The sequence below is a fragment of the Furipterus horrens genome, unplaced genomic scaffold (genome assembly GCF_987537825.1).
Source record: "Furipterus horrens unplaced genomic scaffold, mFurHor1.1.pri manual_scaffold_2, whole genome shotgun sequence".
Taxonomy (NCBI): Eukaryota; Metazoa; Chordata; class Mammalia; order Chiroptera; family Furipteridae; genus Furipterus; species Furipterus horrens.
The window spans coordinates 39,683,758-39,705,306 of NW_028327172.1; the positions used below are offsets into that span (position 1 = coordinate 39,683,758).

Sequence of the window (21,549 nt, forward strand, 5' to 3'; positions counted from 1 at the left end):
GTGACTAACAGGGGGTTAGTGTATACAGCACAGATACACTAGATTAAAGAATGATTCACATCCTCGGTAGGATGGAGCAGGACAGCGTGAGATTTCATCATGCTACTCAGAATGGCACACAACTTAAAACTTATAATTTGTTCATTTCTGAAATTTTCCATTTAATATTTTGGATGTAGTTGACCATGGGTAACTGAAACCTCAGTTAAGAGGGGGATTACTGTATTACCACTCTAGAAAAATCAACCAAGCCCTGGGTGGTGTGGCTCAGTGAACTGAGTGTAGGCCTGTCAACCACAGGGTCATGGTTTGGTTCCCAGTCAGGATTGTGGGTTGGGTTCCCCGGTTGGGGGTGTGCAAGAAGCAACCCATCTGATGTGTCTCTTGTATATTGATGTTTCTCTCCCTCTCCTTCTCCCTTCCTTCTCCTCTCTCTAAAGGTAAATAAATAAAATCTTTAAAAAAAAAAGAAAGAAAAGAAAAGAAAAATCAACCCAAGAAGCATCTCCATTGTATGCAGGCATTCCTTGACATACTCAAGGGATCTATACACATATGTACATACACACACACACACACACACACATATGCATTTATTTTTTTAGGACATGTATCCTAAAAACAATGTAAAAAAGCATTTTCAACTTTAAATGATAAATTAGAAGTGATTCCTGCCTTAGTAGGGCTCTCATTCTAGTTAGTGAAATTGTCCTATAAATTAGGGATTATAATAGAATATAACAATTGCTATCACAGCAGTCTATGCAAAGTTCTATGGAGGACAAAATTGGAAAATGGGTAGAGATCCAGGTTATGGTGAGCTGTTTAGGAGTGAAATTTGAAGGCTGCAGAACAGGGGTAGGGATAGCAATCCAGGCAGAAGGAATATTATGACCAAAAGTACGAAAGTATGTCTAAAAGAAATGGAAAGTTAATAAGAGAGTACGATGTCTATGTACTACAATGGATAACATGAAAAAGAAAGGAAAATTTAGAACCACATTTGGGAAGTTTCAAATGTCATTCTGAAGAGCAAGCCTAGATAATAAAGAAAAAAAAAAAAAAGGCATAAAAAATTTTAAAGTAATGGATTGACCAAGATCAGCTCTGTGTTTTAGAAGAACTCTGATAATGGTATGGAACAGTGTGAAAGACAAATGAGGCAAGGAGACTAAAAGAAGCTTGGATAATCAAAACTAGAGAAGGAAGAAGTAACGAAACCCAGCCTAGGACAATGACTACTGAAGAGAAAGCAATAAATGATTCTGTGGATCTTTTTAAGGGTGAAAATAGGCAGAATCCAAAATTCAAAAGCTAAATTAATAAGCTAAAGCTAAAACGAGTATTTCAGGGTTACACAGTATTAAATACACACACACACACAGTATATATATATATGTATATGTCTTTGTCAAAAGAAAAATAACCTGATATATTATCTCACAGGAAATGTCTTAATGTATGTTCTGAGAATTAAAAGATAACCTAAGCTCTGCAATATATTAATTGTGTGACCTTGTGTAAGTTATGTAAGGTCTGTTTGTCTGCCTGCATAAAGAACTTATTATACTAAATCAGTGATTTTTTTCTGTTTAAGCTTTTTTAAAGGAGTCAAAATCCTTTGCCCGATGAAATCTTACACAGCATTCTAGGGTGTAAAACAGATGAAGGCTTTCCTGCTACTGCTGGTCCAGGCAGGAGTGAGTGGCAGAGCTCTGCTAGTCCCCACAGGACTACAAAGAAACCCTAAGCCTTCCCAAAATCAGAATTTAAAAGCCACTGTACAAGATAATTAATGCTGAGTCCCTTCAAGCTTTAACATTCTAGGATTCTGAGGAGGTACAAACCACAGTGGTAAATAAAGGGCTGGGTCTAAGCCTGGATTCCAAAATGCCTTCAATAATGGAGATTAACTTCCATTACTTGAGGAGTTGCATTTGTGATGCATTGTGGTGATTGCTTTGCATGTGCTGCCTTATTAGTTCTTCATGACTGCCCAATAAATTAAATATTATTTATGATTTACGAATTTAAAAAATGAGGGCCAGCGTGGTTAAGTAAGGTGACCTGCCCTTGGGTCAGAGGATGGGAAGCAGGATTTGAAATAGTTGATTCTAGAGCTCTAGTATATGAACCCACCAGGCTTCAGGATACTATAGGCCAGTGGTCACTGACTGGCAGAGGTTCTGTAGTCACAGAGTAAGGAACCTGTTAGGGCTGGGGGTAACTGGCACATTTTACCGCCTGCTTTAGCGCTTAAAATTCCATTTACCATAATGGCCTAACGCACATATCATATAAACTCTTGTTATTTGATGCGTTTAATCTTGTATATTAGGATGTAAATAATTTATAGTCCTGGGGGAGGATAAAATAAAAGCAACTTGAAGAATTTTTAAAAGTATGTTCTCTTTCAAGAGAGGAACTAATCATTGAAGTGTGGCCAAAGGGGAGTTTGTAGGGAACCATGGGGAGACATTTGCATTCCCAGAAAGACTTAAAAAACAAACCAACAAATCCCAGATATTTCTAATAATGATTACTATTGGGTAGTGGTGCTTAACTTTCTATTTTTACCTCTCTATACATTTGGGTTTTCAAAACATAAAAATGATTATCTTTTTAAAAAAGAAGTATACAATAGCTATCTGTATAGTAAGGTAATTGGCCATTTTATTTTGTTTTCTACTTTGTAAAACAAAAGGTACTGCCCTGACTGCTGTGGCTCAGCGAGTTGGGTGTTGGCCCGCAAACCGAAAGGTTGCCTGTTTGATTCCTGGTCAGGCCATATGCCTGGGTTGTAGGCCAGGTCCCTGGTTGGGAGTGTGCAACAGACAGCCAATCAATGTCTCTCTCATACACTGATATTTCTCTTCCTCTCTTTCTCCCTCCTTTCTCCTCTAAAAATAGATTAATAATATCTTTACATTAAAAAAAAAAACTAAAAAAATATTTTTAAAGCCTGGGTTCCACTCCAGACCTACTTAACAAATCTCTGGAAGCTGGTCTTAGTTGTGGGTTATTTTTAAAAGCTCTACAGCTTAATTTTGTATTTATCCCTGATTAATACCTTTTAGAAAAAAGAAGAGGCTTAGAAAAGCAAGATTCAAGATCACATAGGTAGATAAAAGTACAAAAAATATACATGAAATATGATCCACATTAAAACTGCCTATACTAAACAGGTTTTGGGGTGATTATCCAACCCATGTTCTGGAAGAATCTGCTACCCCATCCACACACAGACTCTGATAACCAGAAAAGGTGGTATATCGAAGGCTGGCCAGTGATCTACGCCTTATGTAGCCTGGCTTAAAAGTCAAGCTGGTGTGGCTCAGTTGGTCGAGGAGTCATCCCGTAAACCAAAAGGTTGTGGGTTTGATTCCTGGTTGGGGCACATGGCTGGGCAGTGGCGGCTGGGGTACAAGGCTGGACAGTGGCTTAGGTCCCTGATTGGGGTGTATACGAGAGGCGACCTATAGTCAAAAAAAAAAAAAAAAAATCCTTCCTTGGCTGGTGTGGCTCAGTGGATTGAGTGTTGGCCTGTGGACCAAAGGGTTGCCAGCTCAATTCCCTATCAGGGCACATGCCTGGGTTGCAGGTCAGGCCCCAAGTGAGAGGCAGCTGGTCTATGTCTCTCTTGAACATCAATGTTTCTCTCCCCTCTTTCTCCCTCTCTCTAAAGAATAAATAAAATCTTAAAAAAATAAATCCTATTTAACTTTCTTCTATTTCTTTGTTCACTGGCACCAACACCAAATGGTTGTATGTCTGCAGATAAAGGGTAATAGAGCTTTTTACGACATGCTGCAGTTCTGAATTCCTAGTGATATTTCTGGCTCAGAAGTTAATTATTGATAGTAACAGGCTTTTATGATAGTAGTGTATTATAATGTTAAACTCATCTTTCTGTAGGACACATTCTATATTAGTTTATTATAAGTATAGTTATAACTGTCTCTCTTTTGTAATAATTTATTTAAAAACTTAATTATCAGTCACTAATAAGAGATAAAACCCTAAATGGGCAACCCCATGGCACTGACCTATACCACTCGTTTAAAATTTTTATTTCTTGATTTTACAGGGAGAGGAGGGAAAGAGAATGGAGAGAGAGTGAGAGAGAGAAACACATTGATCTGTTGTTCCATTTACTTACGCATTCATTGGTTGCTTCTTATATGTTCCCTGACCAGCAATCAAACCTGCAACCTTGGCATATCAGGACAATACTCTAAACAACTGAGCTACCTGGCCAGCGCCTGACCTACATCTTTTGTATATATTTACACTGTGTTTGAATTTCAGAAGAGGCTGACTTAGTGAATTGCAAGCAGTGTTTATACTACCACTACTTTATGGAAAACAGAAATACTTGGCTATTCAGCAATGTTTAGAAGCATCAAATTTCTACCAGTGAGTTCAGTGATTGTTATTTATTATATCATCTGCTGTTATTATAAATGTAAAATCTTACTGATAATCCCTAATAGTATCACTCAATGTTATTAAGTGATGCTAATGCTCAAGTTCAGAAGTGTGACACTGCAAGGTTGCAATATTGTAAATAAAGATTTGTTTCTCTCTCTCTCACTCAAAAAAAAAAAAAGTGTGATGCTGAAGCAGTAACTTAAGATAGGAGATAAATATGATTAGACTCTCAGATGAATACAAACACTGCTATGAGGGTACAAAAGGCACAAACAGCTTTGCCCAGTGGGAACAATGATAATTAGCTAGGGTGGACCTTCTTTCCAAGAGTTGAAAAGGAAAGTATGGAGGGCATGGGAAACAAAAGAAACTAAAAGATATACAAAGCAAAGTAATGAGGATTAGTTAGTCACAGTAGTGATGGAGCCCCAGAAAAAGTATCAATGGGAAGTGGCCTGAAATTGCCTTGTATTCCAGAACACAAGCTTCATCAGGATTTCTGTGATATTTCTATATGATGAATCCTGAGACCTGAGGCAGTTGAGAAAGCTGCTAATACATACTGCACATTGTTATTCTTTTTTGTTTTTAAATTAATTTTAGAGAGGGAGAGGGAGGACGACAGCTGGGGGCAAGGGGTGAGAGAGAGAGAGACAGACAGACAAACAGACAGACATCGATTTGTTGTTCCACTATTTATGCATTTATTGGCTGAATCTTGTACGTGCCCTGACTGGACACTGAACCAGCAACCTTGGCATACCAGGACAAAGCTCTAACCGACTGGGCTACATATTGTACACTGTTTTTCTGAAATGGTAAGATTTTCTTAGAAAGGTAGTGAGTTTCCCATTCTTGCTTTCATCCATAAAAGGGCTGAAAAATGCTAAAAGAAAGAGATTCTTATATTAAAAAGTAGCTTTGCATACCTGCATTTTTTTCTCTTGCTCATTTTCTCCAATCATTCCAGTACCTGTTATACTTTCACTTCCATCAATGGACACCTATAGAAATAAAATAAAGCTTAAAAAGGTTTTACATTTTGATCATTGTTTAGGTTGGGTGGTAAGTACATGGAAATTCATTATTGTTTATTTCTGTGTATGTTTGAAAATTTTCATAATAAAAAGTGGGAAAATAACCTTTTAAATTATATGAAAGATATGTATTCAATGAAAGTTAAAAACCCAACCCTTCTGAGGTAAAACTTAATTAAGACTTTCCTTCACCTTTTCCAATCTCTAATTTCTACTTCTTAGTTCGTAAGTAGTTCTAGGTATAATTATTTTTTCTCTTATGGCACTCACTCATCCTCAAATATAACTTCTGTGAGTTACCTGCCACCCATTTCTTTTCTACAAGCTCTTATCTCATCCCCTTATTTTTCTTCCCATCTTTCTTTCTACATACCTTTTTTTTTCCATGGCCATTTTTGTTATTGTTGTTCTATCCCAGTTGTCCCAATCTTCCCCTGTTGCTCTCTCCTGCCCTACCCACCCCCTTCTCCCACAGTTAACACCCCCCTGTTGGCCATATCCATGGGTCATTTATACCTGTTCCTTGACTACACCCTTCCCTTTCTTTCCCCCCTTATCCCCCTCCCCCACCCCTCTGGTCACTGTCAGTCTGTTCCTTGTTTCCAGGCCTCTGGTTCTACATACTTCTTTTGAGATAAATCTAATCTTCTCCTTTCTGCTGTCTGATTCTGACTCTGAATTGCTAGTTTCTTATTGGAAGAAGTATACTAGTATACATTTTTAGTTTCTTTTAATGAAAAATAAAGAAGGACATCCTTGACATTGTAAAATGATATACCTTTGCTGCATACTGTTCCAAAGCACTGATAGTTTCAGGGTCAATTGTGGCATCCCCAGTGTGCAGACCTGCCACTGTACCATCAGCCTGAATTGCTAAGATGGTATCAGACTGTGGGACTTGCACTGCATGGTGGATGTAAGCTGTGGTGCCATCTTCCAGCTGAACTGCCTGTAATGCGCTCTGGTCATAACTATCTGAGAGAGTGGAAGAGAATGGCATTATATTAAAGGTAATCTGATAAACAGTTACATATTTAAAGGAAGAAGGGAATGAAATTTTATTGAGTAGTTACATAAACCTTGGCTGATGTGCCTTACATGTGTTTTTTCATTCAATTCTCACAATTCTGGGAGGCAGAAATATTTAGCACCCACACTGGACAAAAGGGAAACTGAGATTTTGGGAACCAGGAAATAAATAAAACTAATTACTGGTCAAAACCAGTATGTTGAGAAACAAGGATCTGAATTCATGTCAGCATGGCTCCAAAGTCCATGTTTTTTCCCCTCTAAATAACCATATGAAGCTATATATAGCACTGTGAAAAAGTAAATCTATCCCACTAAAGTGAACCCATGATTATCTTCCACTGCTAAAGAAAAATTTCAGCCCTTACTTTTTCTCATCTTTAATTAAACAAATATACTTACAAATATAAGTATTCTAAAATTTTAAGAAATTCCCCTTGTTTTACAACTAAACAGTCTTGCTAAGACATGTTACATTATTCTATAGTAAAATACTTTATAAAGTAATAACAATAGCTGGTGTTTATTAAGCATTTACTGTGTGACATTGTTCTAAGTGCTTTACATATGTTTGCACATTGTTATCACAACAATCCCATCACATATATACTGATTATAATCCTCATTTTACAGATGATGAAACTGAAGCACAAGGAGGTTAAGTAATTTGCTTAAAGTCACACAGCTAAAGAACTGCAGACCGAGATTTAAACCCAGAATGTAAGGCTGTATAGCTGTGCTCACTACTCCTATGCATTCCACTTCCTTGGTCCTCTCCACAGAAAGTTAGTAAACACTAACATTTTGCCATATTTGCTTAAGATATTTAAATTATTTATTTATTTTATTTTAAAATCAACACAATAGGCAATGTAGTTATATTTAAGAGGAGGAAAAAAATCAACAATTTAACTTTCAAATATTTAATTTCATATTTTAAAAGCAGCCTGTATTTGAAGACCTTCGGGGAACAGGGGTTTGCTATTGAGAACTGTTATTGAACAGCTTAAAATTATTAGAAAGAATTTCCTCAGTCTGTGCTAAAATCTGCCATCTTGTACTTGAAAATAAGCATAATTCTCCTTTTACATGACAGCACTTCAACAGCTGAAGACAGGTCTTATTTTTTCCACATACCCAATTTCTTCCTTATTTTATCTATATTTCCAAAACTATTTTACCTTTGGAAGTATGGTGAATAAATGCTGTAGTTCCATCTTCTAACTGCACAGCTTGACCATCCTCTAGACGTAAACTGTCCCCTGCTCCAGAACAATGCTTACATTTAGATCCCATGTTTTCTGATGATTCAGCAACAACAGTAAATAAATCATTAAACACATGAAAACTACACTTGCTTTATGGGTCCTTGAATATTTAAGTAATTTCAGTAAAACTGCTCTCAATAAGTGTTTGATGGTAAAAAGATATTAAGATACTTGTTTTAGGAATATATACTAGGGTATAAAAAGAGTTGAAAGAAGGAAAAAAAGAAAAAAAATCAGAGACATGTAGAGTTAGCACAAATAATAGAAATATCTACTTAGGACTGTTACACATTTACCTGAAGTGCAGTCCAGTAACTTTTCTTTATTTTTGAGAGAAAGTCTCAAATTAAAATTGTCTTTAGGTGCTCTCTTTGACATCTATTGATCTTCCCTTTCAGAAGGAGGACTAGAGGTCAGGACTAACTTTAGGAGGCAACAAATACTAAAAAAAGAAAACCACAAGGGTAGGAAGTATCAAATACTTACTACTTTTAGGTATGGGTACATGTTGAACATAGGCAGCAGAACCATCTTCCAACTGAATGACCTGGCCATCTATGAGTTTTCCATCTGGAACAAAACATTTAAACCAATAAATCAGCACAAGCAAAAATTTTAAACTTTATACAATTTCAAAATGGTATCAACTATAAAAACATACACTACTTAAGATCATGTTCATCTTGGTTCTTCCCTCAATGTTGAGGCAATTCAATAACACATCCAGTGATCCTACAGAAAGCAGAAAATCCTCCCTCAGCCATCCTTCCTCCCCTCCAATTTTCAATTAGACAAGTTCAAGAGGAAGAGTGGCTCATCATAGTAGGCTACATGAATTGAACCTCTATACACCTTTCAGAGCCACCTAGAAACAGTAACTCTGACCAGGGGGAAGCTGAAGCTGGGAAGAATAGACAGATGTCAGTGTATGAGGCCATTCTCATCCCTGGGGACATAAGTCCCTTGACTGTATATATGTGCTTAGTACGTTTCCATAAAAACAAGGAGTTGGAGAATTAGGCTATTTCTTGGAGCAAAGTAAACACTGATTGAGAGGCAATGTTATAAAACTAAAACCAAATGTCTTTCCTCTTATGCATATTTATTAAAAAGCATTAAATAATAACTTACACTGAAAGAAACAAGAAAGGTCATAATAGAATTAGGTTGGGGACCCTCTCTTCCTAATTTTGATACCCCACAGTAGCTTCCAAATATTTCGAAGAGTATCCCCAAGTTATTAAACAATATTTAAGTTAAACTGAAACTAGGAAGGGCTGGGAAGGGGTAGAGCTGCTAAAAGCTCCAGCTCTGAGATTAGTATGCATTGCTCGTATTAACCAATAGGTTGTAATGAGGCACATACCTTTAGAATTATGTTGTATATAAGCAGTAGAACCATCTGCAAGTGTTACTGCTTGCAAGCTTACACCTTCCATATTTTCTAAATTGTCACCATCTATTATAAAAAGACAGTTATTTTCTTTAGATAACTATTATATGTACACGCTGTTTAAGTTAAATTTCTGTAATGAAAATTAGGCCAAAGGTAGAATGCATAACTTACACTCAAATGGGATTTTTTCTAGTAGTTACAAAAAATTTCCCTGCCCTACTGTACCCAGCACCTAACCAAGGTAAAAATGCTCTTTGAAAGGCTTAGCTTTGGGTTGTCTTTAGTTAAACGAGAAGAGGGATGTAAACACAGGGTTGTAATTTTTCATTTTCCCTTAAGATAAATGATATTTCCAAACCCACATAATCGCTCCAAACAAGACTGCTTACCTGCCACAGTTACTGCCTCTGTCAGACACAGGGTAACATGCTGAGCCTCCATTCCTCCTCCAGGAAACTCTGTCATTCCCTGAGAATCTCGATTTATTTGGGCTAACAACATTTTTTACCTTGAAGAAAAATATAGGCCCTTGAGAACAAAGAACAATGCATATGAAATAAAAGCTACAAAGAATATTTATGAACCATAAAAAATGCTAAGTAAGTAAACAGTTTTTGAAGCAAGCTGGAATTTCACTTAATATGCAGGGTGAAAGTATGAACTCAAAGTCCAAGGCATGCTTTTCATAATTCATCAGTAAAATGACTGAGCACACTGACAAGTCTTGCCTATCAGTTCTGTTCCATGTTTAAAATTCCCTTAATTAGAGTTTTTTGGGTTTAACATGGGTGAAGATTCCCACTTATAATCTACTAGCAATCCTGTTGACTCCATCTTCAGAAATCTGGCCACTTCTCACAACCTTTGCCATTACTTCCCTGAACGAAGCTACTACCATCTCTCAGCCACATTACTGCAAAAGCATTCTAACTAGTCACCTTGCTTCTACTGTGACTGCTCACAGTCTCCTCTCAACACAGCAGGCAGAGTGACCTTTGTTAGATCATTCTCTTTTGCTCAGAATCTTCTGATGATTTCTTGGGGTAAGGCCAAGTCCTTATACTAGCCTCCAAGGCCAGTGATCTTGCCCCTCATTTCCTGCTACTCGCCATCTCATTCATTCTTTCAGCCACACTGGTATCCTTGCTTTCCCTCAAACATACTGCGTGTTCTGCTGCCTCAGGACCTTTACATTTGACGTTCCTTCTGCCTGAAACATTCTTTCCACTATTTTCATTTATTAATCCCTCACTTTCTTCAAGTCTTTGTTCAATGCCACCTCAATAAGAACTTCCTTATTCACTTCATTTCAAACTGCACCTCCCACCCTTAACTCTCTGCTCTCCTTTATATTTCTGCATAGTAGTTACTGACATGTATTTACTTATTTAGTTTGTTTCTTATTTTCCCCTCCACTAGAATGGACAGGGGTTTTTATGTTTGCTCACTGCTGGCTCAAGTACCTAAAAAGTACTTGGCACGTAGAGGACACACAGTAGGTGCTGGCTGAATAAATGGATGAATGAATGGCTCTTTTACCAATCACTACCACAACCCCCTTCCTCCCTTTTTTTACCTCCAGGTCCCTTTACCTCTGCGGGCTTTGAATGTCCTCAAACAGGAGTTGAGATAATTTAGCTGCCTTGGACCGGAGTATTTCTTGTGGACCTTTCCAGATCTAAAGATCTGATTTTTAGTGTCAATATTTAAAAAATAATATGCAGGTATTAGTAATAATTTGCAATTATATTTATGTTTAGGACTTCTTAAAGATTTTTACTTTAGAAACCCTATGAACTGTACTCTCTTTGGGTTAAAGCCAGGGACTATGATTTAGACTCACAGAAAGGTATCAGTGCTGTGATAAAAGTCAATCAAGGGATTCCTGAAAGACTCATAGGGAAGACTGAAACTTCAATACTTTCTTGTTACTTCTGAGGGACTAACAGAGAAGCCTCAAATACTGGTATTCTGCTGTTAAGATGCCTGATAAGTGCAGGATTGGAACAGACTCATTTTCAGTGCAAGTACTGTTACTATATAACAGAAACAAAGTAAATCGAAAGGAAAAAAAGAAACTGATAATGATGTAGAAAGCACTGCATGATTTTGGAGATGAACTTTGAAAAAGGCAGATTACAAGGTAATTTGGGTCATGATGTTAAGAAATGTCTAAGGTTTGATAACTCGACCATTTATCCCTTTCACTCAATTATTTATAAAATCTCCAAATAACCACAATGTATAGCATTAATAGGTAGCTAATATATCTGCAGTAAATAAAAGTTCTTTCTTGTCTGAAAGATAGTCAACTGTTAAATTTCTAGAGGAAGTCTTCAGTTCCTGTAGTTTTGATACTAATGGGAAAAAATATACACTAACTGAAAGATGAAACTGTTTTGTGGGCACAAGTTGCAGGCAAATACATGGTGCAGGGAAGGAAGAAAGGCCTCAGAAGAGTTCAAATGGGAACTACAATTACCAGAGATAGTAAGCAGTGACACGTACACAGGCCATTTTATTCTTAAAATTCTCAAAAAGACTCTCGTGTATGAGGGGGTCTCCAACTTTCATATTTGTGGGGGTCTGTATTAAATTTGATTATTTTCTCTTGCTAATCTGTCTCATGTCTGTTTTATTATTAGACTAGCCAAAAAAAACTTGAGGGTAGGGGAAAGTCTGTTCCTCCCCTATAACTGTATTCATGTTTTTAAAAAAGTGTATATAAATATCTACACATGCATGTATATAATGTTTTTAAATTCAAGAGGTTACCTCCCAGAAATGGGACTAGGAAATGAGGGTGAAGTGGGAAAACGACTTTTTACTGCATAATTTTTACTGGAAAAATTTTTACCATGTTTATGTGCATTTTATTTTTAAAGATTTTATTTATTTACTTTTAGAGAGAGGGGAAGGGAGGGAGAAAGAAAGGGAGAGAAATGTCAATGTGTGGGAATTGAACCAGGGACCCTTTGGTTTGTAGGCTGGTGTTCACACTGAGCCACACCAGCCAGGGCATGTCCATGATTTTAAAAAACAAAAGTAGTTACTATAAACAGAAGCGTTAACAAGAGAAAGCAGTACCTAACTTTGCCTCAGGGATGCAAAGACCAGGGCATGTAAATTTGGGCATAAAAAGATAAGTAAAGATTTCCTAGGGGTAGAAAAGAATAGAAAGGGCAGTCCAAACACAGGGAACAGCCTTTAACTGTCACTGGTCCCTCACTATCCATATCTCAATCATTATTTGAATCCTGCAGTATTTGTTGTTATTTCAATTTGCCTTTCCATCCATTCATGCATTCACCAGTTGACTAAAGCAAGTACCCCAACTGGGGATCAAACTCGCAACCCCATCAGGAAGATGTGCCAATCAACTGAGCCACCTGGCCAAGGCCCTAATTATGTTTTTATGATCACAGATTTCTCTCTCTCTCTCTTTTTTTCCGTTTTATTTCTTTATTTTTAGGGAGAGGGGAAAGGAGGGAGAGAGAGGAACAGAAACACCAATGTGTGAGAGAAACATCAACTGGTTGCCTCTCACACACCCCGATCTGGGGACCTGGCCCACAACCCAGGCATGTGCCCTGACTGGAAATCGAACTGGCAACCTTTCAGTCTGCAGGTTGGTGCTCAATTCACTGAGCCACACCAGCCAGGTCAAGATCACAGATTTCATCTATATTACAGCTTTATAATCTGCTGGCATGTTATGCTTTTGTGTGTGCATGTGCTATGCATTTGAAGCCTGCTCAGCTCCTGGGCAATTAACATGCTGCTCAGCTTCCATTTCCTCCTTTGAAAAAAATGGAAGAACACCCACCTGACATGGCTATCATAAGAAATAAGTGAAATAACATAGGTTAAGCCTTTAGCACTCAAGATGTACCCTTGTGTCAGTTTTCTGATTCCTGATATCTAATGCTCTTCTCTCCTCTTACCAGTCTTTTAATTCCTACATTCAGCCTCCCCTTTAGGACTATAAGCCTTCGAAGGTATGTGCTATGTCCTCTGGGTCTCTGGAATCTTGACTCCTAAGATTATATATTCAATAAATATCTAACAAATTTAACATACCTCATGTTGCAGAGTGCTTTACGATTGTCCTCCATTATGTACATCCAGCCATGCTGACCTAGTTCCTAGTACACACCTAACTCTTCTTGCTTTTGCACATAGTGTTCAGTGTCACCTCTTTCCTGGAATATCTGTTCTACCACAATCTCCTTATTCCCTGTCACAGAACTCTATCTCCTCCATAGGAGGATTTCACTTATCAGAACTTCTAACTGAACTCAAAGTTCCATGATGTCAGGGCTCCCATCTGTCCTATTCACCCCTGAATTCCTAGTGCCTTCAGAAATGCATGACACATGCACATGCTTATTAGATATTTGTTGAATAAATGAATATTATTTGTATGAGGTCACGGCGAGTTAACTGCCTGACATGGGATTAAAGATTATGTCTTCTTTTATTCCAATGCTCTTTTCATTGTGTCTCACTTGGTATAATATGCTACTGCATTATGTGTATAAAGCATGTATAAATTGCCATTAATCTTAATGACTCCAACTTCTTGTGACCATTACTCCATTTTATATAAACGTCTGTATTTTCAATAGGCCAAATGCCATCATTATCATTTAACTTAAAAATGTATGTAAATAGTAATTAACATCCATGCTATGGCATATTATATTTAGTACTCAAAATATTGTATTATTCTAGAAACTACAGATACTTTATATTTTAGAAGCTAAAGGTGGGTTCTTGGTAGGTTATTGAATAACTCAGTTCAGAAACTGGGTTTCTGAATCAGTCATAGGTTAAAGACCCAGCTTTGCCATGTAATAGTTGGACAAGTTACTTTAAACTTCAGTTGACTCAACTGCAAAATAGGGATAGTAACTCCAGTGTTTGACTTAGGTTTGTAGTAAAGGTAGTAAATTTATGTATATATTTAAGCCACTCAATAAATCATTCAATTCAGTGCCTAGTCAAAGTTAAGTGCTGAGTAAAGTGGTATTTTAAGTACAAAAAAATGTAGTTTGGAGTTAAATGCTTGTGTCTACACATTAATGGACAATTTTCACAGGGTGCAGAGTTCCCACTGCAGCACAGCGGTTTTTTTTAAAGATTTTATTTATTCATTTTTAGAGAGAGAGGAAGAGAGGGAGAGAAACATAGATCAGTTGTCTCTCGCACTCCTCCAAACAGGAACCTGACCTGCAACCTAGGCGTGTGCCTTGATGGGAATGGAACCAGCAACCTTTTGGTTTGCAGGACAATGCCTAACCCACTGAGCCATGTCAGTCAGGGGCACTGCAGCAAAATTTTAAAATGGGATTAAATTTATGGAAAAGTATGGAGAAAAATTTATCACTGTTTTCAAAAGTTTCTTTTTTAAGAGAGAAAGATTTCTCAGTCTAAATCCATCTTTAAAAAATATTCTGACAGTAAAAAGTTTAAACAAAGTACAATGTAGTTTAAAACACTGTCTCACAAATTAAGCATAGAAAGGAGTGATGACACATGCAACCCAACTCTAAAAAAACCACTGTGTTCTGAAATAAAGCCAGGAGCAAAAAGACTAAAACCTAGGTAAAACCTCAGATTAAAACAAAAACAAAAATTAGAGTAAAAACTTCAAAACCAAGTAATGATTGAAACCTCAGGACTCAGAAAATTCTCCTTACATGATCATAAATTGCAAGTACATTATAAATAATTAGTAACAGCTTAAAGTAACGGTAGAGGCACAATTTCTGAATCTAGGTAGGTCAGCTTTCCAGGGAGAACACAATGAATCTTTACTTCACAGCAATATCTCAATTTGCAGTAAAGGGCTATGGACATTTTGCAAATCATGTAATTTTGTAAGAGACTTTTATATAAAGACCTAATACAACTCAATACTAGGCAAATAATCCAACTCTAAAGAAGATACACAAGTAGCCAATAAGCACATGAAAAAATGTTCTATGCCATTAGCCACTGGGAAATGCAAATCAAAATCACTAAGAGATATCACTTCATATTCACTAAATAAGTGCTGAGAAAGATATGAAGAAATGGGAACTCTCATACACTGGTGGTAGGAATGTAGAATGGTGCAGCCACTTTGGAAAACAGTTTGACAGTTCCTCAAAAGGCTGGATGCAGTCACCAAGAAATTCTACTCCTAGGTATATATATGCTAGAGAAACAAAAATGTGTGCCCACACAAAAACTTGTATGTACTCAATATTCATAGCAGCATTATCCACAACAGATAAATGGTGGGAACAACCCATATGTCCATCAACAGATAATGGATAAAACATGCTATGTCCATACATGAAATAACTGGCAATAGAAATGAAGTATTGATAATGCTGTAACATGAAGGACCTTAGCAAATATTATGCTAAGTGAAAAAAGCCAGTCACAAAAGCCCACATACTGAAAATTCATACGAAATGTTCACAGCAGGCAAATCTGTAGATAAGTGCTTGGGGGAAAACAGTGGGGGTTAAGGGGAATGAGGAGTTTCTTTTTGGAGTGATGAACATGTTTTAAAACTTACGGTAGTGATGGTTGCACAATTCTGAATATTACTTAATTATACTTTAAATGGGTGAATTGTATAATATGTGAATTATATCAATAAAGCGGTTTTTCTTTTTTTAATGCGGGGGGGGCGGGGAGAGGCTGTGGTGTTTCCAAAACAAACCTGAATTAAGTTACAAACCTGATCATCTCATCAGTTTTTGGATGATCTCATCACCAACTCTCTTACTAAACACTTGGAAATTATCTTAAACTATACCCTCAGGGAGAGAAAATATTAAGTACTGCACAGATATTTGTCGATTACAGCAAAACCCATTATCTTCCAGTAAGACTCAGGACAAAGCTGAACACAACCTCCAACCTCCAATTTCTCACCACATCCCACCAAGATTGTACCAGCAGGTTAGGCACTTCAAAGCAAAGGCTTAAATTGATTTTAAACAAATGGGTTTAGCAACGGTACTCTTTTCCCCTAACTTCGTTAGTGTGTGGGGGAGGGACACAAACCTTATTGTTTAAAAAAGGAGGGAATAAAAATTGGTTCACGTTCCACAATAAAATGTTACAAAGAAACTGAAGGATTCGTTCACTTTGGCCAAAACCGACAAAAAAAGAGGAATAGTAGAATTAACAATTTCTAAATATTCGGTGTTAGGCCTCAATGACCTAAATAAAAGTTTTTTAAGTGAGAGAAACAAGTAATCTGTTCACGATCTGGGTGGGAGGAAATTCCAGGTGCGCTCTTCAGACGGGGTCCGAGCGGGCCCACAGCCAGTCCTGCCGCCGGCGCCACAGCTGGGGCCTGGTACGAACCAGAGCCCGCCGTCCGCGGCGGAGGAGCTTCGCCACGGGAGCGCCTGGGGACTCGTTCCGCACGGAGGTCAAGACAAGAGGCGCCGCCAGGCTCCCGAGGGTTCCACCCTCCCATCCCTCTCCTCGGCGGTCCCCTGAGGGAAACAGGCGGGGCGCGGCGAGCAAAGACGAGGGGGGGGGGGGGAGTCTTCGGTGAGAAAAGCTCCGCCGCCCCAGAGTGGCGGCTGTGGGTTATTAATAAACTCCGCTTCTGCCCAGGCGCCGCTACCGGCCGTAAAATCAGAAGGGCCTACAACGGAGACTGAGCAGCCGAAGCCAGGCCCGGGGCCCAAGCGGGCCCGCGCCGCCGCGCTAAGGGCGGCGGCCGGGCGAAGAATAATGCACACTGGGTAAAAACACATTTATATACGAACCTCCGAGAAAATTTTCCAACAATTCCTTCGTCCGACCACCATGCACCAGGACAGGAAACAGCCGCCCGGCCCCCAGGCCCCGCAACCCGCATACCCGGTCTGAAGCCCGCCCCTAGCCTCCATTGGGCTGTCACTACGTCACTCATTAGTCGTTTCGTGCTTACCATTGGCTCAAATGTAGGCGACGCGAGATACCAGTTTATTCCCGCCCCACTTTCGTGACGTCATGCCTTAAAGCCAGCGCCTGAGTGGCTTGCCTAAAGAGAGGAATCAAAGTTCCCTTGTCTGAGTGGTTGGCAGAACCGCTCATCCCAGACCAACACCCTCTAGCTAACTAGTGAATTATGCTGATTCGGGGGCTCCAGCGGGAGACGCCATTTTGTAGCGAGGGAGGGAGGCTGGTCCTTGTGACTAGCCGGGAGGGAGCACGGGTAACTGGCGCCATTTTCCCTACGGGGGCTAGGAGCTGGCCTTGGGTCTCCCGGTGGGCTTATTGGAGCGCGTCCTCGAGACTGATTGGGCTTTGCGCAGCGACTGCCGTTTGTCGTACTGGTGGGAAAGAAGTGGTTGGGAGGAGTAGGAGAAGATGGGCTGCCTAACAGTTCCCTGGGGACCCTGGATGCCAGCTGGGGCCTTCGGTCTTGGACGAGGGCTCTGCTTTACCGAAAGTTGCTGTATGCCAGTCAGTGACTGCCAAGCCTCTCCGCCCTTCTTCAGTCGCCGGGGCATCACCTTTCGGTGGGAGGGTGAGCCTCCTACCCAGTCCTAAAGCTTCGGAGGAGGTTGACAACGGGGAGATGGTCTTGGACTCTGCTGGAAGACTCCGCGGATCCTTTTGCACTTTCATGTTTAGGTTCAAAGTTAAAATTGTCTTTAATGGTGTCGCTACCTTTTTTTTTTTTTTTTTTTTAATTGGCCATCATTTTCAGTTTACCCTTAGTATGTTTCATGAATTGAAAGCCAAAAGGGTGGGAAAAGCATTTCCTCTGGCTCCCCGAACCTATTAAGAATGGATACAAATTAGTTAAGTTTATGTAATATTTTTGTATGTTTCAACCCCAACTATTGGAAATACTAGTTACTTAAGGAGTAATCAGTGAGTTCATTTGCTTTGGCAACCAGGCTGAGCAAAGATGAGATAAAAGTGTAGAGACTCGGTTTGTTAAATCGGGCGTTCTTGGTGTACAATTGAGTTAGTAAGAGAATGAGGAGGCCAGTACACTGTTAACAGGTTTGTGTCCTGCTTGCAAAAAGTGGAGAGAGCTGGATGATGTTGGATTTAGTGTCTGGCATTTCAGGTGGTTATGGAATGGCCAAGGGGTTAAAGTAAAAGGTTGAAAATAGCCCTCTAAGGATAATTAAAATTTTTCATGGACAGTTGAGCCTAATTCGAGATTTTAATGGTACCTTATTTCTTGGTGGGGAGTAGGGGGCAGGCTGATCCTACCAGACTTTAGCTGAATAATTGGTACCCAAATGCCATCCGAAGGAAAAGTGGACTTTTGAGTTTCGTTTGAATAGTTATTAAACGTTTAAAACATTTTTTTTACATACTAGCAAAAATGAAAAAATTGACTTGGATTAGGTTACTTGAACTGAAGGGATGGTCTTATTTAAAGCATCCTCGTACTCAATGGATAGATCCCCTTTGTCATAATTGAATATGAGTTCAGATGGAAAACGTTTTTTTTGTTCTTGTATTTGGTAACCAGAAATGTTACTAAAAGAAACAATACTTTCATGCAGTTTATCCAGTTATTACTAAGTTCCATACCTGTAGTCTACTTGTTAAAACACTAATACAGAATTTCAAAGAGTATTTTATGTACGTATTTTTATTGTATTTTTTCTATAACCATTTATTCCCCCTTCTACCTTCCACCCCACCCCCCAGAGCTGTCAGCCTGCTCTTGAGTCTGTCTCTATTTTTCTTGTTAAATAAATTTTTAAAAAAGATTTTATTTATACTTAGAAGGAAAGAGAGAGAGAGAAACATTGATTGGTTGCCTCTTGCACAGGCCCAATTGGGGACCTGACTGCAACCCAGGCACGTGCCCTGACTGGGAATCAAACTGGAGACCAAATGAGCCACAATGGTCAGAGCTGGAAAAGAATTTTTAAATTACCCATTAATTGTAGATTGCAGCTACAGAACACATATTTTTGTCTTTTAAAATTAAAACTTTAAATTACAGTTTCCATTCAATATTTTATGTTAGTTTTAGGTGTATAGCATAGTGGCTAGCCATTCATACTATATAGTGTTCCCCCTTATATTTTTAGTACCATACATAGTTATTTTAATATTATTGACTATATTTCCTATGCTGTACTTCACATCATGACTGCGGGTAGTATACTGTAATTATTCCATGATTTAGAAAGAAACCTTAATTCTGATTTTGTCATAGGTAATGGAACTTTGTGTTAACAGTATTTGCCAGTGACAGAGAATGCAGTTCAAATGTACAACGTATTCAAGGCAATCCGTAATAATTTTCCCCAAGTAACCCCCTGTCCCTTGTATTTTATAGTTTGAAAGTATTTCACTTCTAATCAATGCTAGTTCAGGTGCTTAAATAAAGCTGGACTGTTTGGTCAATTCCTCAGTAGGCTAATTTATTTCTAGCCTCCTTTAAAAACTATTACCATCATGATTTTAAAAGCATTTAAGTAACTCAACTTTCTGGAGAATTGATTGAATTTGGCATACTTGTACCGTCGTCGTCGTCGTCGGCAGCCATCCGTCTCGAGAGACGATGGTGTAGCTTCTTAAGAGTCTATCTGCACCGCCGAGAATGGTTGTGCAGTCCGACTCGGGAGTGACATGGTATCTGTCTCCTCCCGTGTTGAATCGACATCTTGCGATGACGCTGGAGTGTCCTCTCCAGTGAAGCTGAAGCTACAGAGCCTGGGCAGGGTGATATGGAGGGTCTGCTGTTGCCCATGCAGCAGACCCCCCCTCTCTTCGCAGCTGAAGGGTCCAAGGGAGAGACGGAGTCAATACAGCTTGGCTTCAGGTGCGCCGCAGGAGTTGCCGGTTTCAAACCGCCTTAGGGACTCCGGCTCCGGATTTTCTGTCGGGGTTTACTCCCTTAGCCTTTCCCCTGAAGAGGTATGCCACAAGGCAGCGGAGGTTTTTTGGAGTCAGAGTTTTCCTTCTCTGATGTGCCCTGACTGGAAGATCGAACCAGCGACACTTAGCTCACAGGCCGACGCTCAATCCACTGAGCCAAACCAGCCAGTTCATAAATTTACTCATACATAAAACATGCATGAATGCATTCATGAATTTCATATGCATAAGGTACTAAGACCTAAAAGGTCCTGTTTGACAATTTAAGAAATTGTCTAACTGTCCTTATTCAGATAAAAACACTAATACTCACTATGAAACTACTGGGTATGAGAACACTTTCTGGCAAAATCTGACCTGTTCCGCCTCCTACGCAAGCAGGCCCTGGTTACTACAGGGCTCTCGCCATTAGACCTTCAGTCAGTCACACACACGGGCCGCACCATGACAATGTGAAACACCAATTCAGAAGAATTTATGCACCCCTATGTTCATAGCAGCACTATTTGCAATAGCCAAGTGCTGGAAACAGCCTAAGTGCCCATCAGTAAATGAGTGAATCAAAAAGCTGTGGTACATTTACACAATAGAATACTATGCAGCAGAAAGAAAGGGAACTCCTGCTTTTTTTAACACCACCGATGGAACTGGGGAGTATTATGCTTAGTGAAATAAGCCAGGTGGTGAAAGGAAAATACCGTATGATCTCACAAATGAACAAGCAAAATAGAACCAGAGGCATGTAAAGAAGAGACTGATAGACCAGAGGGGAGGAGAAGGGAAAGAAAGAGGGTCTAGTCAAGGAGCTAGTATAATGACCCATGAATGTGGACAACAGGGTGGGGATTAACTGGGAGAGAGGGGAGGTGGCTGGGGCAGGGGAGAGTAATGGGGGGAAAATGGGACAACTGTAATAGAATTATTTTTAAAAAGAAAAAGAAATGATGCATTAAGTCCTTAAAACTATCTGGAAGAGGTGACTTGGATTTATTAAATTATTTCTGTAATAAATTGGGTTTTTTTAAATCATGAAATGGTAGCTATGTTTTTTAAACCCTGAAGAATTTAAAACCAAGCTAGTAGCTTGCTCTGCATTGAGAGCTGTGGCTGTAGGTGCATCACTTCTCTCATAACCTGTTGCCTCACTCATAAGGTAAAAACCACTACGCCAAGGCATGATTGGCAGGATATATGAGAATATAGGTAAAGAAATTAGCACAGTGTTTACTGGAGATGCACTGAAGTGCTTGATAAATGTTGCATCATCTTTCTCCAATTCTCACTTTTATGGTCTGTACAGCAGTGGTTCTTAAGAACTTTGACAAAGTTCCTTTGCGATTCGGATGAAAGCTATGAACATCATGCTTAGAAGTTTGTGGTTTCATGGGGCTTGCGGGAGTCCTTGGCTTGTAGACTAACTCAATTCAGTTAATCTCACTCAGCTTCCACATTGAAAGCATTAATCAGGGCTTAATTAGAACATTTTGGAAGTGTATGATTGGGTTAAAGATGTTCTTTCCAGTCTCAG

The 21,549-nt window shown here is 39.0% G+C and overlaps 1 protein-coding gene across 3 annotated transcripts in view; it reads right to left on the minus strand.

Moving 5' to 3' along the window:
* Window positions 1-17,018, minus strand: part of ZNF143 (zinc finger protein 143) — a 39,405-nt gene extending 22,387 nt beyond the window's left edge. Inside the window, exons 1-7 of one of the 3 annotated variants that reach the window (XM_090264125.1) lie at window positions 16,946-17,018; window positions 9,551-9,669; window positions 9,132-9,224; window positions 8,252-8,335; window positions 7,679-7,759; window positions 6,247-6,443; window positions 5,361-5,435 (exon numbers count right to left, since the gene is read on the minus strand). In XM_090264125.1, coding sequence (XP_090120251.1) covers window positions 5,361-5,435; window positions 6,247-6,443; window positions 7,679-7,759; window positions 8,252-8,335; window positions 9,132-9,224; window positions 9,551-9,662 — 642 coding nt within the window. In that variant the 5' untranslated portion in view covers window positions 9,663-9,669; window positions 16,946-17,018. Of the gene's footprint in view, window positions 1-5,360; window positions 5,436-6,246; window positions 6,444-7,678; window positions 7,763-8,251; window positions 8,336-9,131; window positions 9,225-9,550; window positions 9,670-16,226; window positions 16,268-16,945 lie in introns of those variants that run through there. The other 2 variants (XM_090264117.1, XM_090264121.1) reach the window with 2 other exon arrangements.
* Between the last annotated feature and the right edge of the window lie 4,531 nt (window positions 17,019-21,549).